This window comes from Eschrichtius robustus, chromosome 1 (genome assembly GCF_028021215.1).
Source record: "Eschrichtius robustus isolate mEscRob2 chromosome 1, mEscRob2.pri, whole genome shotgun sequence".
Lineage (NCBI taxonomy): Eukaryota > Metazoa > Chordata > Mammalia > Artiodactyla > Eschrichtiidae > Eschrichtius > Eschrichtius robustus.
Genome location: NC_090824.1, coordinates 29861765 through 29874589, shown reverse-complemented (window position 1 = coordinate 29874589; position 12825 = coordinate 29861765). Strand labels below are relative to the sequence as shown.

The 12825-nt window shown below is 48.1% G+C and overlaps 1 protein-coding gene across 1 annotated transcript in view; it reads left to right on the top strand.

The window, feature by feature from the left end:
- Positions 1-12825, top strand: part of RGS6 (regulator of G protein signaling 6) — a 564680-nt gene that overhangs the window by 509214 nt on the left and 42641 nt on the right. Inside the window, exons 14-15 of the mRNA XM_068562720.1 lie at positions 2637-2762; positions 10401-10587. Coding sequence (XP_068418821.1) covers positions 2637-2762; positions 10401-10587 — 313 coding nt within the window. The remainder of the gene's footprint in view (positions 1-2636; positions 2763-10400; positions 10588-12825) is intronic.

The following is a 12825-nucleotide window of genomic DNA, read 5'->3' as shown; positions in this document are numbered from 1 at the left end:
TTTGACCTGGTAGGCTTAGTCTTCCACTGTCACCCTATTGAGCTATCCCTAGAGATTCGCAAGAGCCTCCCCAAGCCCCAAGGACAAGCCCCAGAATTAGAAGATCCTGCAGATAATGATTACACCTAGCGGTGCAGAAATAGAAGAGATGGGTTTGAATCACTTCATTCCAGAACTGTGATTTCCAATACAGTAGCCACTAGCCACATGTAGCCCCTTAAATTTAAGCTGTAATTATTTAAAATTAAGTAAAATTTAAAATTCAGTTCCTCAGTCACACTAGCCACATTTCAAGGACTCAATAGCCACATGTGGCTGGTGGCTACCATATTGGAGCACAGATATGGAATCCTTCCATCATCACAGAAAGTTCTATCAGGTAGCACTGGTCTAGAGCTATTTGTTTTCCAAACCTTTCCACACACGTGCTCGCTTCCCCTTTTTTACTGAGTGTAGTTTCCTGAGATAAATATTGAGAATATGTCAACTCCATAACACAAAGAAACATCATTTTATTCACTTAACGTCTGTTAGAGATAATAAAAAGTTTGTGTCCATTTTTAAAAAGAGGGGGAATACTTGGATGTGATCACTGTACCCTACACTACAGAGCAGCGCTCACAGCACTAATGTTTGCAGATGACATGTTCCTTCCTTGCATCATTTGTTGACGCTACTGTGCAGTGATTCTGAGCCCTGTGGGCAGGAGCCTTTGCAAACCAATGTGGCTAGCTTTCATTCCACACCTACACACTTTCTATCTCCACCTTCTGTCCTTGGCAACAGAGCTGCATTGGGAGAATAACCCAGGTTTGGATGTGGGGAGCAGAGAGATGGCTACTGTTGAGCTCCTGCAAAAAGCCTGAGTGAGACCATTGAAAATGAATGGAATATTCATGCTATTTTCTCCTCCAGTTTCTATAATTTTCTTGTATCAAGCCGGATGACAATGCAACTATGTACTTCATTATTTGGCTCTCCATAAAAATAACTTCACCACACTCTAGAATTTAAAATTATGCTTCTGGCTTTTGTTGAAAGTAGCTGTATGGAAAAGTTCCTGCACTTTTTGTTGTAAGAAAAGTATCAAAAACATCATTCATTGTGTTTCAGTGCCTCTTATGTAAAGACTTGTGAGATAATTCCTCTTATAATTCAATACTAGAGCAAAAGTTGTCTTTACTGACAAACTTATAAGCTAGCTGTTTCAAATGTTGAGAGTTGTGTAATCCATTCAAACCTCTTTTTGTCTTGGCTCCAAGGAAGCTCTAAAAATTTTTTTGTTCACTTGCAGTAGTTTCCCTAGCCTAGATTTTCTGGTATAATAATCATCCCCTACCATGCCTTGTCATCACTTGTGCTTATTATTATATTTAAGAGTTTTGTTTTTTTGTTATTGTTTTGTTTTAGTAATTGTATTCTTGTAAACCTCCTCTTCTTTTTGGACATAAATTGAACATCAATTTATCAATGAATGTCAAAAAAAAGAGGGGAAATAAATATTGCTAGGCCAGTGCTTCTCAGAGTTTAATGTGCACTTAAATCACCCAGGGATCTTGTTAAGCTGCGGATTCCAATTCCACGTGTCTGAGGTGGGGCCTGAGATTCCACTGCTGGTCCACAGACCACCGCCTGAGTTGGAGATGGCAGCGTGTAGTTTGTGAACTAGCACCCTATTGCTGCTAGAAGTAGTCAGAGGAATAAATACAGCAAGTGAACTGTAAATGGAAAGACAGAAGCTGAAGGAAATATTCTCATCTTCCAACACAAAATGAATAAGACCAACCCCCCATCCCCCTCTCCCCCATGCTTTGGTTTGGAGAGGGTCCCATGGTTGTGAGGCAGCACAGCAGAGCTAAGAGCTGCACTCTGGAGCCACACTGTCTGACCTAGAGTCTCCACTCCATCCCTTCCTAGTGTGTCTTTGGGCAAATTGTCACTAGGCCTCAGTTTCCCTATCTGCAAAATGGGGACAATACTAGTACATTTTTCAGAGTAGTTTCAAGGACTCAGTGAATTAACAGATGTGAAGTGCTGGGAACAACGCCTAGGCCATCATAAACACTGTGCGGGTGGTGGTTAAATCAGTGAATGAATGCAACATTCTGCTTCTAAACAACTGAATAAGGTTTATCCTGGATGAGTGGATGCATTTCTGATTGGCTGTATATCACTTGGATCTAAACTGGACTCTGTTTTTCCCCTGTGGATTGAGGAAGGGGCAGGAGGGGAGGGGGCTACATCTTTGGTGAGAGGTCAGATTCACGAGGCATCTTCGTTATTTTTTTTTAAGTGAAAAAAATGATGGCCTTAAGAGTTGGACTTATAACTGACAGGAGTGGCCCAGGGAGGCCGAGTCAGTGGGGTTGTTGTAGTTCCTGTAGAGCAGCCACTTGGAGGGCATCCTGGTGACCCTCACTTAAATGTGGCCCCTTTCAAATACCTTCTTTAAAGAGACTTTTTACTGTTGGCTAGTGCTGGTGTACAAAAGTCTGCATTTGGGATTCTGTCGCTTAAATATGTCACTTAAATATATGCCCGTGGCAGCAAAATAAATTTGAGTTGCTGAAGAGAATATGACACAGGTTTTAGCCTGGTATTGATCACCTTTTAAACCTTTGTTCCCCCTCCCAAAGCAAAGAGCCCAGCCAGCAGCGAGTAAAGAGATGGGGCTTCTCTTTCGACGAGATATTGAAGGACCAGGTGGGGCAGGACCAGTTTCTACGATTTCTGGAGTCCGAATTCAGTTCCGAAAACCTCAGGTAAATCTCTCCAAGGTCTGAGTTGTGTGCAGAGCGTATATGAAGAAATTTGCATCATCAGTCTCTCTTTCCACCTCCCTTTCTCAATCGGATGTTATGGTTCAGATTCAAATTCCAGTTAATCTGGCTGAGGTTGACACAGAGAACAAACTTTATGTGCAGCTTTGTTATCACCAGATTCGCACTGACCAATACCAGCATTTTTTGTTCTTTAAGTCCAGATGACATGCTTTCAAGCTATTGGAAACGTGTCTCCAATAATAAGTCAATGGTCAAATGGATTTAAGGACACTGTCCATTAACTAAAACCATAAAACCATGGAAATCCACAGTGGAAAGGCAGCTCGGAGACCATCCCCTTCAAAACTTCCCAGTCCAGGGTCCTGAATACTGGACAGGCTAACCAGAAGAAAGAGCGGTCAGTGGGCTCATTTCAGAATTTCAGAAAGCCAAAGTAAATATCATTCAAGACCTGGAGACATAACTGTAAAAGCTAATTAAAACATGCTTTTCCTTTTGGGAGGAATTCTAGCAACTCCATGTAGTGGTTACACTTGTCACTTGATGCCCATAAGAACATCTGATTTTTTCTTTTGGTCTATGACTAATCAAGATGAGGGGAAACGTCTAATGTACTTACAGTTACTGTTTAGTAGAAAAAATGAAAACTTTCAAAACATGGGGCCCATTGTAAGTGGAATGAAAGATGAAAAATGAAAAATCTGGTACCGTGGTTTACAGGCTTTCACTGTATTAGATATAGAAACAGAGACATATAGTAAATGTGACTTATCTAAGACCCTTACTGATCTTAGCCAAGTAGTGGCTTCTCCGTGGATAAGAGGGAAATCTCAGTGTTTTCTTGGCCCCAAGCTCTCTTTTATACACAATGTTAATTCCCATCTTCCAATGGCATTTTTCCAAAGAGTGGCTTTATAAATTTTTTACTTTTTTTTTTTTTTTACTTTAAAAAGAGCATACGCTGTGGGCAAAGGACTGTCTGCTCCAGCGTCAGTGTGCAAAATCCATGTTCTTTATTTAGAGTTATAGACCATATCGGTCCCGTACATCCATCAAATGATATTTATTACACACCTATCCTGTACCCAGCCCCCGAGAGTCTGCTAAGGGATGCGAGAAAGTCAAGATGCGTGATCTTTGCCTGCAACGAATTTGTAGGTCCTTGAAGAAAAGACACAAGAAACTCTTAAATCATTAAATGAATATATATGAGTGTAAACTCTAAGAACCATTTTTGAAGTGTTTTCAAAAGGGACAGATGAGTGTAAACCAGAGTAGGCAAATCATAAGCTGGACTTTGAAGAGTATACAAGATACTGACATAGACAAGAAAGAGGGAGGGGGACTGTTCTACGCTGGAAGACGCTGAGACCAAAGATGTGGCAGGGGGACCCTCCCACACCACGAAGTCCTGGGAGGACGTGTAGATGCCGATTAACTGTAATAGCGATGCCTTTCCAGGCAGCCATGTGCCCGCTGTAAACCAGATAAGGTTGAATATCTGATTTCAGGCTATGACACAGAAGAGTTCTTTCCTTGTGCTGAGGCATTGTACTAAACAGAGTTGTGCTTCAGTTTCTTATTGAGTATCCGTGACAGAAGACTTGACTCTAAAACTCTTTATCGGGACGGTGCTCAGACCAGCCTCCCAGGCTGTGCCTGCAGGTGGGTCCCGCGTGGGAAGCCACGCCCCCTGTGGCCACCATCATGCGCCCAGGCAGACTCTGTGTGGCCGGTTCAGCCCCAGGTCCTACCCCCAGCTTGGTCCCCATGAACCACCCCTGGGAGCCCTTTCCATGCCCCCTTCTCATCCCTGTCCCCCAGGTCCCCAAGATGGAGCGGTATAGAGGCCCCCTTTACCTGACTATTTCTCAGACACCTGCACCACTGCAGAGACTTTGAGGGATGACCACAGGGTGCTGGTCCTCGCGAGGGGCCCCAGGGCGGGAGCATCTGCTGACTCAGCGCTGCCTTGCCCAGTCTGAGCATAGCCAGGGCCACGAAATCCGCCGTGCATTTCAGGCCGGGAGCGCACGGAGGAGTGTCCCCCTGGCAGGTGTTCAGCACCTCATCCTGCTTTACCTCCTGCACCAGCGCCTTGCTCCTGCGCCAGGAGGGCTCTGCTCAGTCCTGGCTGAGAGAATGCATGTGAGCGCACGTGAGTGTGCCAGGGACTAATCTCCACCCCTAGCGTGGGTGCATAAATCCAGACTTAAAGAGGGTCCCCTCTGATCTGTGACAGGAGAGCGGATAAAGGAAATAGAACAGCTGGAGATAAAAAGTATAGCCCAAGAGCTTCTAAAATCCTCTCTGCAAGCCCAAACTCTACTTTTATGATATTCAGCGTAATTGGATATATGGGAGGAAGCTTGGTTTTAAATCACACAACGTTAGGACTCTTTGGTCACAAGAACCAGGACTTCCCTCTTCTTCCCTTTGCAGTCATTCCTGTGGCCACAGATAGTGGCCTGGCACCCACCGTGACTCAGGTCCTGAGGGCACAGAGCTGAATGCGTTTCACCCCTTGTCCGGGGCAGCCACGAGCAGCCCTGCAGGTGCATCTCTGCTGTTGGTCCCTGTGAAGGGTGGTCCCTAGAGCCGTGCCATGTGGCACAACATTAGGGCCTCGCTCATCTGTGGTGTTGGCCACCCCAGGGTTGTTCTTTCTCCCCAGGACTGGTCAAGCCCAGGCATCTGGCATTGGAGCAGGGGAGGAAAAGAGAGAGACTGACCAGAACTTAACTAGATGCACTGCAAAGGCCTCTCCACATCTGTCCTCCCGCACTCCCTTGCATCTCTCCAGTGAAAGGGGTACTTAGAGCAAGACACTTCTGCAGGACACCTAGAAAAATTTTGCCAGTTAAGTAACCAAGTGGTTCAAACTATACCAGATCTTCAGAATACAGAGCAGAGGAGCTCCAAAGAGACATAGGTATTGCTCTCACCACAGTGAAAGGTCACCCTGGATCCATTAAGGAAAGATGTCTTACATATGTGATCATACAGTGTAAGTTGACGTCCCCTTTGATCATTTTTCTTTGGGGTGAGCCTGTGAGGTGAGGGAGGGGCGGCATCTCCAGGCACTTGAGGGGGCATGACCAGCGCATTTTGCTGCAGACAGCACAGCATGTGATTGTATGCTCCCTGCAGCACCCTGGGCCGAGCCGGGGGCTCCATTCGGTGGGCCCCCCTGGAGACAGCTGTTTGCTCAGGGCCTCTAGAATGCATCCAAGGTGGGGCCTGCCCGTTCTGAAGCAGGGAGTCCCAGGGAGTGATCTGGTCCCTCTCTTTTCTCTGTGTGTTTTCCTAGAATGGTGACAGGAGCCCCTTGCCACCTTTGCCCCCCTCCATCTCCCCTGCACAAATCTCTGTCCTACCTGGCTTGACACCCGCTGCCGCTCAGCAGGGCACGAGTTAAAAATCAAAACCTGCAGCAAAGAGCGTCCCCCGTACATTTTTTATGAGCTGTAACTCTCCTGAGAGAAGGTGGTTGTTCTTCTAACCTGCAGATTGATTATCCCTGTCCCACACAGTGTCAGCTGAAGGGAGAAGCAATTAAAGAGAGCGCAGGAGAATCGCCAGGTTGGCCTGGAGCGCTCCCATCTCCCACAGTTGCCCCGAGTCATAGGAAGACCTCGGAAGGTTGGCCAGGCCTGGCAGTGTTCCCCACGAACCAAACACATGGTTCATGGGAACAGAGGTGCTCACACAACACTGGGACAATCTGTGGCATTTCAGCCACTGCCTGGCGAACATCACTCAGCTTCCGTGGTGCTGCTGGTGGTGGGATTCCAGCCCAACCAGAGACTAAGCCAAGTGGCGTCCGTTGTGCCTGAGTCTCTGTTGACCAGCAGAGGGCACAGAAACCCTTCCTTCTGCACGGAGTTGGCTTTTCCCTGGGAACGAACTAAAAGCTGAATTTTTCTAATCCATGAAAATCTTAGTTGATGAGAAAATAGGTAAGCGAGGAACTAAGGGCTGCCCAGACCTCCTGATAGGATGGAGAGCGTCCAACCGCTGCGTGGTCCCCCTTGTTGCAGCCAGCCTTGGGGAGCAAACCGCATTCTCTGTCAGCACCCCGGCCCTGCAGGAGATAGGAGGCCCCCTGGGGCAGCCCCCCGACCGCCCTCAAGTCCCATCTCCTGCTGCTTGGCGCCGGGGGTGTCTGAGCCCAGGCTGCCTCCCCGCGAAGGCCAGTTGCCACCTGCATTCCTAAGGCAATGACACGGATCACATGCTGGCATAGGGCTGGCTCCCCCACTCTGCCGACTCCCGCAACGCAGGACAGGTGGTCTCCCTGATACCCGCGTGTCCTCACGGCCTGCCAGTCATGGCAGCCCTTCTGCCGCAAGAAGCCACGGAGGCTTAGCGCAGGGTGGGCACTAATCCGCCGCCGCTGGCATCCTCCTCCCTGCTGGTGTCCTGGCGGAGCAGCGGTACCTGCAGGCTTTTGATAAGGGCAGAAGCCGCGCAGGCCTCAGTGGGCCACCCATCCTCAGTAGATGTGGGAGGGGAGCTTCGGGGGCTCTTTCAAGGGGAGGGGGGGCCGGGCAGCCGGGGATCAGAGCCCCCAGCTCAGGCCCGTGGGCTCACAGATGACAAATACAAACCGAGCCTGTTCTGAATTTCTAATTGACACAAAGGTTCCTCGAAGCCAGTGATGGTAAACACACATGGGAGGTCAGGGTGCTGTTGTGATAGCACGTTTGCTGTCACCTGAGAGGGATAAGACAGGTCACCTCCAAGGCAGGCAGAGGGCTGAGAGGGTCCCCATGCGTGCAGGGAGGGGAAACTGCCGTCTGGGGAAAGTCGTCCCCGGTCCTCCCCTTCCTCTCCCCCCCGCTCCTCCGCCTCTTCTTTCCTGTCCTCCAGCATGCCTGTTGTTTCTTTTTATGCTTTTTTTGTTCTTGGTTTTATCTGATAAAGGGAACCTTTTAATTTTTTACGTAAAAGTTTATTAAATTTGATTCAGAAATTTCCATTTCCATCCACCCCAGTCCTTCTCTATACCCAGCTGAGCGATGTGCATTAATGTGGGTCCCAATTCATTCTGCCCAAGGGACGCTGAGGCCTCAGGGGCCGCGGGGAGCCTGCAGCGCTCAGAAGCTGCCGGGTCCTCGGGGCCTCCCCAGAGCTGCTCCTCAGAGCAGACTGGAACAAGGGACAGAAGGTGACAGAAGGTGACGCCCACATGACACTGACTGAGGGGGGCAGGAAATCGCCCAGGTGTCATCATTTGTGTGAGAAATTGCCGGGTCTGGTGGTCTTGGGAAGGACACTGGCCCAGAGAAGTTGCTTGTGGCCCGGGGCCTCAGCCCGAGGTGGCTCGCTGGGGCTGCAGAGGACTCACCGAGCTGCCCGTTAGCCCTCCTTCCAGTCCTCTGAAAAACCAACACCAGTTCCTTTCTTTAGGGCTGGTTTCCTAAATTTTACCTGCCCATCAAACACGGTCCTCCAGGAGAAGGAAGCCTTACGGGTACTGTCATCGCCAGATGATCATTTTCACCTTTTTAAATACTTGGCCACCTCCTTCATTTCATGGCAGACCTAGTGGGGACACAGAGAGACCCAAGAAACCTAGGGAACGTCCAGGGGGATGGAGGAGACCCACTCCCAGCTGAGTTTCAAAGACCCATCTGAAAAATTGGACAGTTAACAGCCCCCTTCAAACTCTGCCCCCTGCCCACCAGACTCCAGTTAAAGAGCCACTAGTTTCCCTCTCCCTGGGTAGCCAGAGGACGTGAGCACCAAAGACCTGGGGCAGAAAGACAGAGGGCTGGTGTTGAAGGGCAGGTGATGGCAGATGGCAGTGGCAGGAACCCCAGGCAGCTTCCACCCAGGCCACCCGAGGAAGAGGTGAGCTCTGAGGGATCAGAGTGGCCCAGGATTGAACCTGTGGCCACCCTGCTGGTCCCTCCACTGCTCCCACCCACGCGGCCTGAAAGCATTTCAGAGTTACACCGGATAGGAAGTGCTCAGACCAGACCTGTCTCACGTACCCCTCCACCTGCTTTGTACCCACTGTGCCATGAGGAGAGAGATGCCCAGAAAGATACAGCAATTCCGAGACAGCAGCACAGCGGGGATGAGAACTTCCTTATCTTCTGGTTGAGTGAAGTGATTGTCTCCTTCCCCGCCTCTCGCTCTTCAGGACCAGCGAGGGAACCATGAGGGTTTTCTTCAGGGAGATCGTTAGAATCACTAATGGCAAATCAGGGGGAGAGTTGGAGCTCACAGAGCTTGTGTCACACACGCATACGCACACACTCTCTCTCCAGTCTTCTGTCCTTGTGTAAATGGAGCTGCATTACCTGAGTTGGCCACTGGGTGGCACCGTTAGGCCATGCACTTGGCTCCACAGACATTTCTCTGAACAGCGACAGAAAAATATGCTTACCCTTTAAAAAAAGAGTACATCTTACTGTGGGCGAAATTCGATGACAGATTGAATGCACCTTCCTCCATGTCGTGGTTCAGCTTCTCTTGTCCCTGCCCTTTTGTTGACTTGAGTAGGTGTGATACCCATGACTGTGGGAACCACATAGCCAGGAGCCTGTCCTCACGTCTCATTGATGGGGAAACTAGACTCTGTTGTTCACAGGGCACGAAATGTGCCACCCAGACCTGAGTCCTGCTGAAAGCCCTCTCCAGGGATGCCTTGGGAACCATCCTCATGACCTAGGGAGCTGTTGTCCAAGCTTTGGCCCTGGCTACTGCTGTTCTCAGCAGAAAAGAGCTCACAGCTCACACCCACCTCTCCAACACCACGCTGCTGCTGAGGGATTTGTGAGAGGCAAATATGGATGTGAGCACGAGGTTTTTCTCTCCAGTGATCCCTGGAGAATCTTTTGGTAGAGAGGTTCCCCACGTATGTCCCTTCAGCTTTGTTCCAGATGAGCCCATCTGCATTCCAACAGACATTTATTGAGCCCCTACTATGTGCCAAGCACCATGCCTGATACTGATGTTGCAAATAGGCTTGGTTTCTCCATCTATAATATGAATGACTGGGTCCTTCCAGCTCGAATATTCTTAATGATGCCCAGATTCTATCTGCTTCTTTGATCTTTCCTTCATTTGGATGCCGCCAGATCCCAACCAGATATGGCAAAGGGACTCACGTTGTCTGTGTCGTGGCATCTATGTCAAGTGGTAGTTCTCAGCCAGGGGTGATTTTACCTCCCAGAAGACATTTGGTAATGTCCAGAAATTTTCTGGTTGTCACAACTGGGGAAGGGATGCCACTGGCATCTGATGGGTCGAAGCCAAGATTGCTGCTAAATCTCTTTCAATGAACAAGGCAGCCCTCACAACAAAGAATTATCCAGCCCGAAACGGCAATAGTGCCGAGGCTGAGAAACCTTGATGTAGAGGGAGAGAAATCTCTTTTTGGTGATCAGAAGCACAGTGATCTTCTAACATGCATTTAGTGCAATAATGGAACGCCTTTGTATTCTCAGCAGTCCCTGCGGCCTTCGTGATGTGTGAAGTGGCCACTGGGAAGGCTCGGGGATGCAGCAGAATGAGTGCCATGGGAGGTCAGTTCTGGGACCTTGTCCAGCAGAGCAGCTACTGACTAAGCCCCTGGAACAGACTGTCTTTGTGCTTCCATTTCAGGTTCTGGTTGGCTGTCCAAGATCTCAAGAAACAACCCCTACAAGATGTGGCCAAGAGGGTGGAAGAAATCTGGCAAGAGTTTCTGGCCCCCGGAGCCCCAAGTGCAATCAATCTGGATTCTCACAGCTACGAGATAACCAGTCAAAACGTCAAAGATGGAGGGAGATACACATTCGAAGATGCCCAGGTTTGCTTATCTAGTCGAATAGTTCTGTCCCAAGATGTTCACTTTTCCACTCCACCACCCCACCCTTTAACACACATCCAAGGCATTGTATGTAGTTACAATTTCAGGTTTTATTATTTATAAGGCCATCAGTGGAGACCATTCCAGGTAGGTGCACAAAAAAATTCCAGGAGGATTGTTTTCCTAGATGAGTTACATTGTTAAATAGAAATAGAAATTTACCATTATATGTGTTATCTTTTCCAGGAAAACCTCAGAGTGTTTTACAAAACCTGAAGTCCTGTAATAAGTCATAGTAGAATCTGGGCACCATAGCACAACATTGGCAAACTGGGAACAATAGCTGGCAGGGCCGGGGGTCAAGCCCACACTCATAACCACCACCCTGCACTGCTTCCACGGTGACTCCCAACCCTGTGGTGACCGGGGAGCCTTGTGCCATGTGATGAGATACCACGAGGAACAGGCCAAAGCCCCTGCCCTCAAGGGAGTTAAAGGCTAGCGGGAGAGAAAGACAAGGAAATGGGCAGTGTCACCAATAAATGAAGTGCCTCAACAGGATGAGCTCTAGGGTTTAAGGGACCCATGGTTGGTGGTGGGGGGAGAGAAACTTACAACCCTGCTAAGCACAGTTACCACACAGATGCTGGTGAGGCTGACGAAAGAAACAGAAGCCCCCTAAGCAGCAAGCTTAACTTGAGGGCTGGGAGGTGCCTTTTCTAGAGATAAGCCTCAGACCCATTTCTCACTTCCTGGTTCCTAACTTTTATTTCCTTCCGTCATCCTACACTCCATGACAGGGCTTAAGGTTTTGCTCTTGTCTCCTCGACCCTCTTCATTTCTCTCACTTGTAGGGTCCCCAGGTGAGAATTTAGCGAGATTGCCCTCCCACAGACATTACCTAATTTAGGAAACAGTCGCTGATGCAGGTAATGGCATGAGGACACAGCCAGTGTCTCATCATCCAGATCTGCCTTGTCATTTGCTCAGAACTTCAGAATGGATATACCTACCAACCTCAACACCACAACTATCATTTCTCTCCCCCTGGTCATGAGCTCCACTGAACACCTGTGCCAGGTAGATTTGGTTCTATAGAGTGCAGTGACTTTGCTTTATGAAGTCCCTCACACCCTTTGCGCCTTCAAAGCAAAATATTTAAGTCATGAGAAATCTTTTTTTTTTTTCCAATAGATTTTTGTACGTGTGTGTATGTGTCCCAAGCACATAGCGACATGTCGTGGTGAGGAGAGTGATGGCAAAACTCCGTGGGTAATGGAGAGGCTCCATGGGTAGTAGAGAATCTCCATAGGTGATAGAGAATCTCAGTGGGTGGTGGAGAATCCCCATGGGTGTAGAGAACCTCCATGGATGATGGAGAAGCTCCCCAGATGAACAATCTGAAGCACAAAACTCAACTCTCCATTATTCATGAGACATGAGAAAAAGGATACTGGTCAGAACCATGATGCTCCCTGCCCAGTATTATTGCTCTGATCATGACATCAGGAAGGCTTTATTTTCATGTTTTATTATGGAAACTTGTAAACATGTGGAAAAGTAGAAGGAATAGAACAACAAACCTTTGTGGACCCTCATCCAGACTCAGCAATCATCTATACAAGACTGATCTCATTTTATCTGTGTCCCCACCTACTTTTTCACCGTTTGTTTTAAAGCAAATCCAAGACTGTATCATTTCACTGTAAATAGTTAGGTATGTATCTCTAAGAGAAACTGACCCTTTGGTCTTAACATTACCACAATGCGTTTACAAATTAGCAGTTATCTCTTAATATCATCAAGTGTCGTGCAAGTGTTCAAATTTATAGTAGTTCCATAAATGCCTTTTTAAAATTGTTATTCAAAATCAGAATCCAAACAAGGCCCACACATCACAGTAGATCACCATGTCTTTTAAGTGCCTCGTAATCTACGGGTTCCTTTTACGTCCTCCCCACCCACCCCCCAACCCCTTGCAATTTATTTAATGAAGAAACTGGATCCTTTGTGCTGGAGAGATTCCACCGTCTGGATTTTTCTGATTGCAACCCTGTGGTACTATTTAACGTGTCCTTCTACCATCTGCATTTCCTGTAAACTGGTAATTTGACTTAGGTATTTAATCAGATTTAAGTGTGACTTTTGTGGGCAAAACTACTTCCTAGACTGTGCTGTGCTGTCTTGTCAGAAGGCACATGATGTCTAGTTGTCTCTCTTTGTGGTTTTAGCAGCTAT